This window comes from Anoplopoma fimbria, chromosome 24 (genome assembly GCF_027596085.1).
Source record: "Anoplopoma fimbria isolate UVic2021 breed Golden Eagle Sablefish chromosome 24, Afim_UVic_2022, whole genome shotgun sequence".
NCBI classification, from domain to species: domain Eukaryota; kingdom Metazoa; phylum Chordata; class Actinopteri; order Perciformes; family Anoplopomatidae; genus Anoplopoma; species Anoplopoma fimbria.
The window spans coordinates 18,676,474-18,691,932 of NC_072472.1; the positions used below are offsets into that span (position 1 = coordinate 18,676,474).

General features: G+C 41.2%; 1 protein-coding gene across 8 annotated transcripts in view; it reads left to right on the forward strand.

The window, feature by feature from the left end:
• Window positions 1–15,459, forward strand: part of LOC129114086 (RNA-binding protein Musashi homolog 2) — a 234,063-nt gene that overhangs the window by 159,286 nt on the left and 59,318 nt on the right. For all 8 annotated transcript variants that reach the window (XM_054626605.1, XM_054626604.1, XM_054626610.1 and 5 more), the window contains one exon: window positions 12,132–12,214. In XM_054626605.1, coding sequence (XP_054482580.1) covers window positions 12,132–12,214 — 83 coding nt within the window. The remainder of the gene's footprint in view (window positions 1–12,131; window positions 12,215–15,459) is intronic.

Genomic DNA, 15,459 nt, shown 5'->3' on the forward strand with positions numbered 1-15,459 from the left:
ACATGTGGAGAATGGGGAAAGGCTGTCTGTGGGAACAGTACTCTTCTTCACCGTAAGACCATAAAAAGCATCTGTAAAGTAAACACAAGTGGCAGTTCCGCCTCTGAGCATTTGGCTCACTCAGTGAAAGCAATCTCTACTAAATGGTAATGGGCCTCCGCAAAGTGGCATCATCAGTGTTCTTCATTTTAGATGAACTGCTACAGTGTCACGCCTTTAAATATACCCTGTGCTTAAATAGTAATAACAATCTGGCCATACAGGCGATGAGAAGCCCCAATTCACTGGAATCAATTTTACTTTGCAACCCCCCCCTCCCGCCTTTGCACGTATTTCAGTGCTTTAAAGCCTCGTTGTTTGCAGAGGATTATTTTGATTAAATGCTTTTTAGTCCCTGAGTGAATTCCCCTTTAGAGGATCTGGTGGGAGGTGTTGGCATCCAACAACATCCTGTCAGGCTTCTCTATTCAGACCAAATAAAATAAATGTGCCTGATGTACCAACTTCTGAGCGATCCGCTCTTCCATTTCTCTGCCTCCGCTCGCCACTTATTATTCCCCTTCCTGATTCCCTGGCTCGCGTCAGGAATGAGAAATGCTAATTAAGTTTAATGAAATTGATATCTATATCAATAGGTCAAAAAACACAAAAGGTGCATATCTGTTTCATTCATTCCAAGTCCCACGTTGCTTCAGACCTCAAAAGAAATTCATCACGCCGCCTCAAAGCCCTTTTTGGAGAGCCTCCGGCCCCCACCTCCCACCACATTCCTCCCTGCATCGGTTGCTACTGTATGTGATAGAAATTGAGACATCTATTAAGCTCGGCCTATTGCTCGGCACAAAAGAGTCTGACATTCTTGAATGAAGAATCCCCCCGTGGTTCAAACCTTTGGATCTCATTACTCCCCATACTCCATTTGTACTAAAGAAATTCTATCAGTTCTGAGCAATTATGTTCAGGTTGGTTTTTCACTATTTTGTAACTCATATTCTATCCACTTGTCCGGCTGGCTTGTTGTCTTACCTTTAGCTATGTTTGCCTAACCTCGGTTGTATTTGCCTCATGGCCTCTTCCATCTGTAGCTACTTGCATTGCGTTCATTCAACATTCAAGATGTGCTGCTGTCTTAGTCCTAAAAAATACAATATGTCTTTAGGCAAGTACAGTGGCATCATGAAGAGATGGAGGGATAACAGTGGCTCTGTCCTTGTCTGAGTGGTTCTGTGTGTTTTCTTCGTGTGGCCATGGTCTCTGTTTGTGTGCATGTGTGTGGGAATGTGTGCTCGTTCTACGGATATCAACCAACGGAATTGGATTACTCCAGAGGAGAGAGAGCATTAATTTTTCCATCATCTCATCATGGACAGAGGTCCCTTCATTGATTAGGTTAGGTTCACGGTATTTCCCTTGTTTGTTTTTACAACACTGTCAAACTAAATTTCAGTGATGCCACGTTGAGAAATTAAACATAGATGAGAGGAGGGTAATTTTAATTTACTGAGAACACAAAAATAATGTGTTTTGTATCGGATCCACACTTTTGGACGGTTGAAAACCTTGTTTATTAATCATTAACAAAATTAATGAAAATGAAAATGACACTACCACTTTCCATTACGCCCACTCATACATATTTATAATGCTATATAACAATCAGAATGCTTTAGAAAGTATTTTATAATGTTTATAAGGTCAAGGGTCATAATTCTTCAGAATTGCTGGTCACTCACTGACCTATTTTTGTTTTGCAAGAATCATAGTGCATTATAATTCCCATAGTTGTAATACAATAAAAGTATTTGTATAGTTTATTACAATCTCTTCTATAATGCATTATGACTTAAAGTTACTCTACCACTAAGTGGCCATTGTTTGCTTTAAGTAAAGTCCAAATAAGCTATATTCCTTTTTTTTGTGTTGTTTTTGCTTGGATTTAACAATATTTTTTTCACTTTGCTTTATACAGTGCTATAAACAGATTATAACACATACATATGTTTATAATGCATGGGCATCATAGGAAGTGCTACCAAAACAGAAAGTGCTCCAAAGCCAGCTAAAGTACTAAAGTATACTTTACAGGTTTTTATGTAATTGCTGTTCTAGTGCAGCAATTCCATGGAAACAGCAACCTCTGTGCTGTTCCTTGGATGTTACTGGAGGACGATGTTGGTCTAATGTTGTATGGTGGATCCTCAGGGTGCAGCTAACCCAATCATTATCCACACACTGAGCGCCAAGAGAAGGTTTATAGTGAGATATTATAAATATAGAGAGAGGAAGGAAGTCACACAGAGAGAAAGCGAGAGAACAAGAGAGCAGTTTTTCTTTTCCCAAATGGGCCGAGCTTATTGGGAACCCGACCAAGTGTTCTCATGACCTAATTGCCACGGACTGCAATAATAGTGTGTTTTTGTTAGAGTGTCAGTGTTGAGCTCTGCATTAACCAACATGTGTTTCTAGAGCCCAACATCCCAGTCAGAATGCACATATCAGGGACCAATGTTTGACATTGCTGGGCTACATGGAATTCAATGAGCATGTTTTCACAGGCGTAAAAAACACAAGGGGGCTCTAGTCTCAGTTAGGTCATGTGTTCAAGGATAATGAGGATCCATCCAAGTCCATTATGTTCATGAATGTGCTATCACTTGGTGAAGTGGAATATGAAACTGAATATATTGTGATTAATCATGAACCTTCCAGCCAGTGATGCTACTTGTCAGATTTTGAAACAGCTTTAGCAATCACAGTAGTGCAATGACAAAAAAAAGGCTCTCCAAATGGCGAGGAGTTTCTAAACTGGCTTCTCCAGATCAGGAAATACTAAATTGTACTAGAACTACATACATGTACATATACGCAACATTCCAGAGGAACATGGTTTTCAAATTGCTCCTGTATATTTATGTAATGGCTAGTACTAGTTACTTGGTTACAATTTACTTTGTTGTCCAATTTTTCAGCTTCATCACTTTTGGCCACCATTTTATGTATTAATTGCTAGATTGAATAAAATACTTAGTTTTTTGTATTTAGTGGCTAGGCTAGGGCTGTGCAATACAACGATGTTATAACAATAAAGTGATATGAGACTAGTAATATGGCAAAAGTGTTGTCCTTTTCCCGGTTTAAAGGCTGCATTATTGTTAAATGATGTCATGAACTTCCCACAATGTTTTAGCTGTTCTATTATTTTTGCCTTGCCCCACTTAGTCATTACTGATGGCCCTCGGCTAGTTGGGCTCCTGAGTTACACTAACGTCCTCGTATATATGTTAGTGTGTCAGTGTTACTACTGTTGGCAGTACGCCTTCCATATGTTGTCTGCTGTGACTTGTCTTATTTGTGTTTTTTTTATATTCGACAAGTTAAACTTCATCTGGACCAGATGTAGCATTAAATGCTGCTTACCCATAAATGCATAAGTGACATTGTAATACTCTAAAACAGGCCATAATTCTTTATAATAACCGCTTGATACTACAGAGCGTGTTTCTTCTAATTACATACTTTTGGGTTTGGAGTATTTCTACTTGTAATGGAACAATTGTGCAAAGCTATACTGTTACTTTTAAATTATTTCTAATGATAAAAATCTTTATTTATAGAAGATATATTTATAAAACATATTCATCTTTTATTTAAAGAATAGAATATCAAATTACTTAACTTCCAGTTCTACCACTGCATTTTTGTACAGTTTAAAGCAGACACATGGAGAATGATATTCAAAAAAAGGTCCTGAGCTGCGGCTGCTTTACAAACGGACAGAGGGTCTTTGTCATGTTTGACCTGCGGGCTGATTTTCCTCGATCTGATGACACAGATAGGCACTTATGAACACGCTCGGCTCTGTGGCAGCCAACCTTTGGGTGAAACGGCTAAACGTCCTTGGCACATTTCCTCTGCTGATAATCAGATACTTGTTTTGTCATGCTTCTTTTAATTCCAGTGAAGTCCCTGTTATCTGTACCTCAACAAGTGTGCAGTTTCAAAATTATCCAAACTTTATTCTTCATATTTATCAAAAGATAACTCCTTTTCTCTGAGACTGCTTTGAATTCTTCATCAAGTGCCCCCTTTTTTTAGCTCTTAATGGCTTACCGCTTTTAGACTGCTGTCAGGGAGTAAAGGGGTAGTTAGTCACCTTCTCCATGGATAATTGCTTCCATTCAATTGTTGCTAGAGCAGCCTTGTGATCATATAGAAGGAGCGAAATTCACACTTATGGCTATATTGTTTGGCACTAATGAGGGTCTTTCTTGAGTAAGAGGGTGTTTCAAAGTGCAATAAAGAGGTGGAGAGAGCTGGATTCATTTCACAAGTGCACCTTCTGTGCTGCTGTTGACACAGTTTGCCTTTTACTTCTGGCCCAGCTACAAATGGGCATGTGCTGTATTGACAGCCCAGATGTGTGTGGACCAACCTGCGCTGAAGTTATAGCTAGTGATAATGTTAGACAATTATTGCTTAACGTTCAAATAGATGTCTGTAATTAGAGCATAATTCAAAACAATGACATCATGGTACAAGTCCAGGTTACAGTAGTCACATGTAATACAAATGTGTGCCCCCCTGTTTGTATGGAGACAGGGTGTCTCCTAAAGTAGGACAGTAGAAATTGATGGCCAACTCTGAAAGCTGACCTACATAGAGGCACAGACAAACTAGTTTCCCTCAGCAGGCACGCTAAGCCCGGTTGCTCTGCAGAAAAACGCAGAGGAAGCAGGCATATGGTTGTTAAACATTTAATAAAAAGCATACAGTAGATCCATCCGTACAGTTTTGCAAGTCTCAAGTCCTGGTTTTACAGTAGGTGGGTAGATGTAAAGAGTACTATGTAGTATTCTGTATGTACACCCTGATATAGTAATATATAGGGGTGGCCCCGGCTAAAGGACCTTACGATCTGGGGGCAAGTCAAATAAACCACATTAAAACACTCACCTGCGATATTTCACATCAAAACTATTCACAGTTGCATCATTTTTTTCAATTAAAAAAGTTGAAAAGATTGACTTATTTTTTCTGTTCCATAGCCTGTTTTTCAATGTTGGAGATCCTATTTTCTATCACGAGTTTGCAGAAATCAAGATGAATTCAGATATTTAATTGATAGACCAGAATTTCTGAAGAGATGGCCAAATGTCAAGGCTCCTCTGTGACATTTCTGATTATCTGTAATGAGATGTCCTTTAAACTGTTGTCCCAGCAAATAAGATCCAGCTTTTAAAAGCCTCAGAGCTGCTGCTAAACAAACTAAAACACAATATTTAGTAATTGTGGCGAGATTCTTAGCCAGTTCTTCTACCGCCTGATGCCTGCGCGGACAGCCACCTTCACATAATCATCACCTTTTATGTTTTGGTCAAATTGAGGGTTGACATACTGAACAGTGTGCAGACCGAGTCCATAGACAGATTAGCGTTGGTGAAGTCCCAAGGGGGCCATTGCATTTGTACACCTACACAGAGTGTTTTATTGTTCCAAATAAAATACATTCTCCTCAACATACTAAACCTACCCACTTCCCATTAGAAAGTGCTCTTTTTACAACAACAACATCTGTCGAGCACTCTGGCTGTTACACTACATTATAGTGTGGAGACACAGCTAGCTAACACTGATGGCTCATTTGATTAATATTAAGGCTAACGGGGCTTCAGCAGATGAGTCAGACACTTATAGTGGAGTAAATAGAATGCTCAAGGCAGCGTTCAATAACATTACTCAATATGGCCCTGATCTATGCTTTGTATTATTACTCACCTGGAGAATTACATCATACATGAAAATGCTTTTTGTAGTTTCCGGTCCCTTTTTACAAATACATCTGTTCAGTTTGTTAAAATGTATTTTGTGGATTAATATTGCTACAAAACATGGAACTTCAGTCTTTCACTTGTTCTAATTTAGCCATAGGAAGTATAGTAGCTGTTTATTAGCTGTAAAGCCTTTCTCACTTGTGTTAATCCATCCTGGTGTTAATCAATGTCAGGGGCCACTTCAAAGAGATACATGTTATGGGCATTGTTTGATTTCTTATACTCTTTTTATTTAGGCTGTTCTCTGATGAAAACATTTTGAAAGGATAAAAAGTAAAAAAATCAAACAGTTTATTTCCTGCAAGCGGTCATTGACAAGACAGTTAGTGTTTCCTCTACCGCTTATTGCTATCTGTCCATGGCTTACCTGCTCTAGCCAAGCATATCCCTGAACATAATGCAATACAAGGAGGGCAAATGCATCAAGGGGAAAAAAACAACAGAATATATTTATGTTGTGATCGTGCAGCTAAACCAACAACACAACAGGTCTTATCTTCCGAATGTTGTCTTGTCTGAAACCGCACTCATGGCTCACTGTACTGTACACTTCAGTGATTAATTTTACATCGTCCATCTTCAGTTCCCCCTACGCACTCACACACGTCAAAGCAGTCACATTTATTTGTTCATCTCTCTGTCTCTGTGTGTTTGTCTCTATATTAACCAATGAAAAACAAAACATGCATTTTTTTTTTGTCAATTCAATGTCAAACATAAACACAGATTATATTATAAATCCAATAAGGAGGACAACACCACTTCTCTCAAGACTACAGACCTCAGCTGAAGCTCTGTTATTTCTGTTAAGACAGAAGACTCCTTTCCTTCCATTTATTTGTTTTTTCTGATAACAATTATGCATCATCCTCTTTCAGTCTGTTGATTATCACAAGTGGTGCGTGATATTTCAATGTGATTATTAATTGTCTTAAATGACAAGCACATACTAACTCAAATGTCTCAGAAAATCTGATTATTTTGCACTTTATTCCTTAATTACATGAGAAAACACTTACTATTTTAATTACACAGGAGAGAATGTGGTTATTTCCTATGGAATATTTATTTCTTAAATTACAGAGAAACATGCTACATCATGAAATATATCGTCGGCGAGATATGAAATAACCTATATAATGATAGACGATTTTGGCCTTAATCATTACACCATTTTTCACAAACTGAATTTGAATCAAATTTGAAAGACTTTCTAACCCCCAACTTCCTTAATACTAATCAGCATTAGTATATCAATACTGATACTTCAGTGTAGTTTTTACAGGAGGTTTGTTTTACTAATACATTTCTAATGTCCCATATAAATTTCAAGCACAGTTCATTTAACGAGGCAAGCATTTTCACAAATGTGCTCTTCCTCTATTCTCTTTCCTTTACTATAAGAGCCCTGTGCTGTTAGAGAGTTCATGCCGTTAACTGTATTAAACAGGGGATTAACGCCCGGGGCTCTGGGTCTCTAGTAATAGCAGACGGAAATACTGATCAAAGGCCTCTAACTGTGCCGTGGGTGTTCGGACTGCCTCTGTCTGCTTCTCTGCATTACAAGAAGATGGGGCTTGGAGGCTGGGTGCACGCAGGCAGTCAGGCAGTGCAATAGCTCTCTGTAGACTCACTCCTGATTGGATGGATGAAGGTTGGACCATGCATAATTAAGGCAGGATAACCGGTTCAGAAGGGGGTGTATAGGAGGAGGAGTTGTTGCTGCAGGTGGGTCACACCGATGACCTAGTGTGTGTGTGTGTGTGTGTGCGTGTGTGTGTGTGTGTGTGTGCGTGCGTGTGTGTGTTTATGCATGTGCAATACCCATAGGGGGGGTTCATTGCCTTCCTGCTGCGTCCCAGAGGACACGTCTGACACTTCCTCCAGGTTGCCCCACTTCCTTAGTGTGTTTAAGGCGCCAGTATTCAGCAGCTCAGAATAAGGCTGCTCTCATCGGATGCAGTTTTAATTCAGCAGTTACATACAGCCCTATTGTCAAATCATTGGATATACAAGAGGCTATGTAAGAGGCTGCATCAACTCAAATAATGCATTACAGCAGTCATTGTCATATATGCTTGGATGAATGAGGCATTTCATGTCATAGCTTGTGTTTATTTACCGAATTGATGGAGCTGTAGAATATGCGTGTGTGTGTGTGCTTGTATGTATATATGTATAAGATGTCACATGAATAGTGATAGTGAGGTCCAATCAGTGTCGGCAAGGAAAGTCTCTAGACACACTTTTTTAAATTCAGTTCAAACCTTAAATGAACGTAGAAAGGTGGAGGTAATGGGCTCCAGGTCTGCACTGATAGTACATATGTGCTTTACATCCGCTCTCATGTACTTATGGCGGTATATTTAGCTGCAGTCATTAGGGAGTTGGGGGATGCCTGCTTCTGCAGCAGCTGTAAATTTATAGCCCCCTTAACTCTGCCTCGTGTTCATGCTCACACAGGCTTATCAGACCTTTACAACAATAACGAACACTACTACTGATAGCAATACTCCTCCCACAACCACTTCTACTAGCTCATATTTTTAAAAGACTAAGTAAGGAGGCTAAGTTAGAATTTCTTTTTAATTTACTGTCATATTTTTTGAGAATATCTGTGCTGTGCAGATGGAAGTCACGTCAGGCATCAAAAGGGAAAAACGTAAGAGGAGCATTTAAACCCACTTCACATTTTGGGGTCTGAACACATTAGAGAATCCTGTTAAGTTTAAAACTTAATTTAAAGCTGCAACGCCACTTTTCAAGTCAAAGTCAACTTTGCTGCATCAATTTGCAAACTCCTCCATTATCTGCTCCTGGCAGAATCAGCTTTTTGCCCAGGTTGGGAGGGGCCTGGGTGAGTGAAGGGATGGATGGTGTAGGGGGGGATGCGGGTGAAATGCATTTGAGCAACAGAAGCAGAGAAACCTGGAATGAGTGTGAAATAAAGACAGAGTATGATGAAGGTGGTAAAGGGCCGTGAAAGTAGGCTCCCCGTCGATTCTGCGGAGCGATGAGATGAGTGCCGAGCCCGGTTCTGGCTAATAAGTGTGAGCGAGTGCGGCCAAGAGGCCTCAGCCAGTAGCCACACAACACCTATTATCAGCCTGCCTACCCAAAAAAATCCATGTTGTTCCATTTACAGGGTATTGTTAAAGCTGAGTGTGTGTGTGTGGGTGTGTGGGAAGGGTCTTCAGCACGAGCGCATTGACACCTCTCTCCTTGTGTCTGTCAGCGCTGACAGTCTTTAATAGTCTCGTTGAGGTCAGCCTCCTGCCATGTGCGGACGGTTTGAAGTGAGGGGCCCAGATGCATGAGGACCATCTCGCTCTGCCGACACCCCGCAGAAGGAGGACGGGGGTGAGGAATGTGTCTGTAGCCGCTAGTCTGTGGCCTGTAATTGTCTGTAAGGTCTGTAAAATAGGATAGTAGAGCAAAGGACTGCGCTGTAATAGCGGGGGCCAGAAGTTCAGACGGTCCACAGGGGACTGACCAAGAAGGAGTGTGTTGAGCCAATGAGAGAGGAAAAATAAGGATGTTTGTTGTGTTGTTCTTTGTGTGTACGTGTACAGGACACATTGCAAAAGTAGTCTTCTACACCAGAGCAAAAATAGTCTTTTTGTTCATTTAAACAGATCCAGTCATGGGTGGAGGGGCCCTGCTGGTGGTAGCCGTGGTGGTGTGGCTCGGCCCTGACCCCAGTGGATATAATGGTGCAGTGGAAAATGTCCTGTCAGTTGATGGAGGAGCTGCCTGTGGCGGCAGGAAGGAGTGTGGCGACAGGGGCCATGTGTGTTAACCCCTTTCCTTGTCACTTTTTTCTGTCTTTCCCCTCCCCTCATTTCATCTCCACCTTTTTTCTCTTTCCCTTTCCAGTCCCCACCCCCTCCACCCCGACTCCCCCTACCTACACTCCTCCGTGACAAATTACTCCTGGCGGTTGATTTGTTGGTTGTCAAAAGTGCTCCTCGCGCTGGCATGAAGGTGGGGTGAGCGAGAAGGGGGTGCAGCCCACCTCCCCCGTTCTGCCTGCCCCCCCACCGTGTGTGTGTGTGTGTGTGTGTGTGTGTAGGTGCGTGCGTGCGTGTGTGTGTAGGTGCGTGTGTGTGTGTGTGTGTGTGTGTGGTGGTGTGTGTGTGTGTGTGTGTCGCAGCTCAGTGTTGAGATATCTCAGTGTAAATTTATATTCTGTCTCATAAGATCTCATTAGATTCGATGTTGTCCATGTTTAATCAGCTCACACATTAGGTTTCCAGCCCTTCTTTTGACAAGGCTGGCTTTGATATGTTCTAGCTCCTGTCTGTAGCGGGAGCGGGGCTTCAGGAGGATCTTTTGTTATTTGTGGAGGAGGAGCTGGAGGAGGAGCAGAAAAGAAAAAAATGCCAGTGAGAGATAAAGACTTTATGACAAAACTCTGGATGGCGGTGTTTGCGATACACTGGCTTGTAAGCAGCAGCCCCTGACAAAGACAGCTGTGTTTTTCTGGATCTGATGAGTTTATAGGATAAGCTACTTAGGACACTAATGTATCATAGTACACACACTTCATTTTGCCGCTTTCTGCTTGGGTTTGTTACTTAAGGTGCTAAATATGTCCCGAACAACATGCATACAGTAGGAGTGGGTAATATGGGTGAAATATAAGGTAAAGTTAATGTGACATATGTGATTTAATACTGTGATATCGGTATGATATGGTCAGTTTAGTAAAGCTTTCATGTATAAACTATCCAAATGGGAATTGGTTTATCTAGTGAGTAAAATACTTGAGAAATAAGGTATTTACTCACATTGATTTAAAATCCTAGGAATCCAATACTGCCATAAAGCAATCCAACATAGCCTGCAATGGTGTAATGCAGCCAGGGATATTAAAGAAAAACCACGTGAGTGTCAACTAGAGCTGCAATGATAAGTAAATAAATCATTTAGTTAATATCGTAAAAATCCATTAGAAAATTCAAAAGAAACGTAAGAGTAATGGTTTAAGTAATGTCATAGTTTTCTGCCTGCCTCATATTTTCTGGCTTTGTCTGTTTTTACATCATTGAACATCATTGGGTATATATAACGTTATAAAAACAATTGATGAAAATGAGAACCAAATTTCCAGATTAATGGATGATGTTGCTTGTAAACGGTACATCAAAATCTGTGACGGCTGACAAATCTCTTTTGTTTGTACACCCTGCTAGTACACAGTATGGATGGTTAGTGAATGTGTGCACATGTGCACAATACTTTGCTCTGAAAAAGCTCTCCCTCGAGTCTCTGACCTTGAAATTTGTCCTGTGGTGAAGAGGATGAACACATGGATTTGTTTTATGAAAAGGCAAATATTCACCATTGTCAGCTCGATCAACAAGTGATTTTTGTATTGTTGTCTTTAGTGTATCTGTACCTTCTCACATTCTGTAGGTTTATTTATTGTATGATCTGACGACGTGACGATAAATTGACGGTGCTGTCTGTTGAGTGTGATGCTGTCTGCAGTGACGGCGGTTTAAGCCCTATCTGAAGTGATTTTATTTCATCGTGGGGTGTTTGCCATTTTGAAAAGAAACTCATCTCCTTTCAGTCCCACTTGCTGCTTTATTCACTAACTGTTCCTCTTTTGTTGCCGTTTCCTTCTTTTGCAAAAGTAATAGAATATCAGTTTCCCTTTCAACCCCGGCTATAGAGAAGCTAGATTGCTTTGTGCATCACCATCACAACACAGAGGAGAGCATTGCAATCCACTTGTGTTCAAAAGTCTGAAACCATCGAGCCTCTCTGTCTTTGTGTAAAAAGGAGGGGTTAAGCTTTTATCCTATAAATATGGCATGAAAATCCCACTGTCAACGACGCATTCTTTCTAAGGCCCTGCATTAACATAAAAACGAGGGCTTGTTATACAGTGAGATTTCAATAAAAAGAACACAAAATGCATTTAATGAAATTCAGATGCCGGGCCCTAGCTCCCTGAATCTCATTAAATGAGCTTTGTGCTGTTTTTCCATCTTCTCTTTGTACAAGAGGTCCTCGAGTGCCCTTAATAATGTGGCAGATTTCATCATATTCCTGATTTAAAGAGGACAATGTCTGTCGTGTTCACTTGTTCTCTTCCATGCCCGAGCCAATCTCCACAGATGTCCCCGCATAGTTTCTGGATCTGGCTCGTGATAATATTTCTTCTTGCGGTGCATTTTTTTCTTTTTGAGTTCCTGAAGTTTTGTTAAGGCTCTCCACTAACCCCATTCTCTCCCCCTTTTGTCCCCCCCCCCCCCCCAACTCCCTTCTCTGTTTCTCTCTCCGCTGTAGGATTTGGCTTCATAACTTTTGAGAGTGAAGACATCGTAGAGAAAGTCTGTGAAATTCATTTTCATGAAATCAATAACAAAATGGTAAGTCCACTCTTTTTTTTCAATTCCAGGTGGGTGTTGAAGGATTAATATTTGATTTCTTCTTTTCCTTGGTATTAATAGCTGAGGAGGTGTGTGTGTCTGCATGTTAATATGCACAGGCTAACACATGCACGCGCACACGCACACACACACACACACACACACACACACACACACACACACACACACACACACACACACACACACACACACACACACACACACACACACACACACACTCACTCTGTGGGTCTCAGGGATGGGAAAGCAATGGTGTGTACTGCCCACAGACCGTGAAATTGTGTGGCTGAGTTCTGCCTGTCAGGCTGAGGGACGGGAGAGTGGAGCCTGTCCCTCTCTTTCTGAATCCCCTACCACACGCACACACACACACACACACACACACACACACACACACACACACACACACACACACACACACACACACACACACACACAGGTGGAAATGTCCAGGGATGCAACAGGGAAGCTTCCGGCGGAGGCAGAGTTTATTAGTCAGGGATTAACACCTTCCACGGAGTCCCAGTGATGCTTGTTTTATTTACACCAGTAATATGGGCGTCTCTGAGCACCCTACAGAGTTCAGCAGCAGGATTCTAAGCCATCATGTCTCTTATGATAATTGACAGGAACCGAAATTCAGCGTAGCGAGTGTGACATTAGGTCCTCCCTCACCCAACTCCACCCTGCAGGCCTCTTGAGAGAACCTGCATCATTTGAGCGGTTCTGTGGATGGTGATTGACTGGAGGGAATACTTGTCTCACTGCAGTTTCAGTCCTGGCCTCCACACTCTCTCTCTATCCTCCCCCCCGGCCTTTTTCCTAAAACTGACTGACTGGCTATCTGACTGACAGGACCAGCGTAGTAGAACCATGTTCACCAGGGACCAGCCCAGGTGACATATGACCCCAGTATACATCCCCCGTGTTTCTGCGCTGCATCACAGTCGGTGCTCGGGACTGAGACCACAACGAGCCGACAGTGTGACAGAAATAACTGTACGCGAGCCGAAGGATATTCTGTCACAATCGAATGTCTGAGAACCTTTGACATGTAGGCATGGCCCTCTGTGAAAACACAGATATCAGGCATCAACGTGAAGCATGAATGCACATGCAAGAGTGTCTATTTATGCACACAAAGCAAAATAAATCATGCCAATGGTGCCAAATATTCACTTTAAAAACTATTAACTACCTATTTCTGCACAATTAATGTTACAAGAATAACTATAACAAGAAGTCCACTACCAAGAAGTCTGATATCTAACCACTGGAGTAAGTTTTTACATGGAAGTTTTTATTTGTTATGTCCCTCAACAGCTTTAACTGTGCAGAAAAATGAGCCTCATTTAAGACCGTCCCACAGCCTATTTGTTAGAAGTTCTAATTAGATAGATGTAATTAGATTGGATTGTAAACACAACGCTTAATAAGGAATGCAAAATTGGCTTAACAAATAGTTGGCAGAGTTAATGTTCGATAAAGTAATAATCCTTAATAATTCATAAAATGCTTCTTTTTTTTTTTTTTACTTTTAACAGTTTACATTGGCTATGTTCACAGCACAGCATTAATTAAATAAGGTGTTTGAATCAGGAATACAAAACTACATTTGTGGCTAAATAAAACATGAGAGATCAGACATTGATAATATTTTTGCGCTATTCACAGGTATTACTAGAAAGCCCTAGAATAGTTGTGAGTAACTATGCTGATAAAATCACTTAAAACATAGGCAAACTCATTGTTGTTGCATTGACGGAAAATATTCTAGGCTGTAGCCAACATCAAATACCTGTTATCGAGTAGCAGAAACACAATAATAAGCTTCCACAACGTCCAGAATCTGCTCAGGTGCAACCTTCGTATGTCACAAGTAATGCACAAACTTTAATAGCCCCGGGAATCTTTGGAATTTCCAATACACCACTTACATTGGAGATGGCATTATTGGAGCATGTATAATATATATATATATGTTTGATAAACTGCATGTGGGAAAACATTAAACATTTATGCTTCTCCTGGGGATGCATGCTTCCAAACCTGTGAATTTACCAAATAACACCACTTGACTTCCAATCATTCTCTTTTTGTGTCTAGATCGCATCCCGCAAATGCAACTATCATTATAAAAGGGATATTTTATAGACAGACATTCATAGGAAAAATGAAGAAACTGTTGTTATTTATATTTTTTCATCCTCTTTCCTTGTACATGCCAGCAATATCAAAGCTGTCTCTGATGCATCATCTAACAGTCCATGTATACATCTGACCTGCCGATGTGTCACAGTCATAACGCTTACTAATACTGTTTTCAATATTTAGTAAACCCTTGCTAATGAAGTGACCCCTTATTGGCTGGAAGCTTCAAATCTCTTGCACTTGCAGCTAAGACGTGATACACTGTTGTGCATTGTGACATGTACTTCCAATGGTGCCAGGAAAACATTGACTGCTACATGACTGCAAGAAGAGTATTCCTACTGTAGCATACGTGCAGTTACTCATAAAAAGAAAATTACACTCGTGGAGACCATCCTGCAGTCCCTAAACACAAAAGATGAGGAGGATTGAGAGGGTACAGTGTGAGGACATAGCGACGGACAGTTTTTACATGGCTTTTGTCACCTTTGTAAGAAGACCCTCTTGGCAACACCTACTGTACATAACGTTCCCTATAGGATGCAGGAAACATGTGTGTCCTTCCTCTGCAATTGCTGACATCTTGGAATGCCAGCAAAAGAGGAAAGAGTGTGGAGTGCGTTAAAAGCATTTTTCAAAGACACTTCAGTTTTACTTTAGTTGCAGGGAGGAGAGTACTGGTTATCCGGTGTCTGGAGCACGGTGCACAAAATAAAAAATGTCTCCTGTCTTCATCTTTATGAAGTACCATACAGAAATAGACCTCATCCATCCTCCCCGTGAGTGTTATCTAAGATGGCTCTTGAATAATTGATGCGGACAGAAATTCCACCCCACTTGGGAGGGTTGTGGATGTACAGGGCACCCCACCTTCTCCTTGCTCCGTCTCTCAAGGGCTCCTGGCAGTGTAGTGGGTCAGTGCCCACTCAGATGTGAGGGCCCGGACCTTTCTAGTGACTTGGTCAATCACCCTGTGTTCGTGTGCCACCGAGGCCTCACTCTTCAGCACTTCCTCTCCGTCAGCGTGAGTTCAGCCTCATATATAATTAAAAAAACACGGTGCTGCTTAGCAA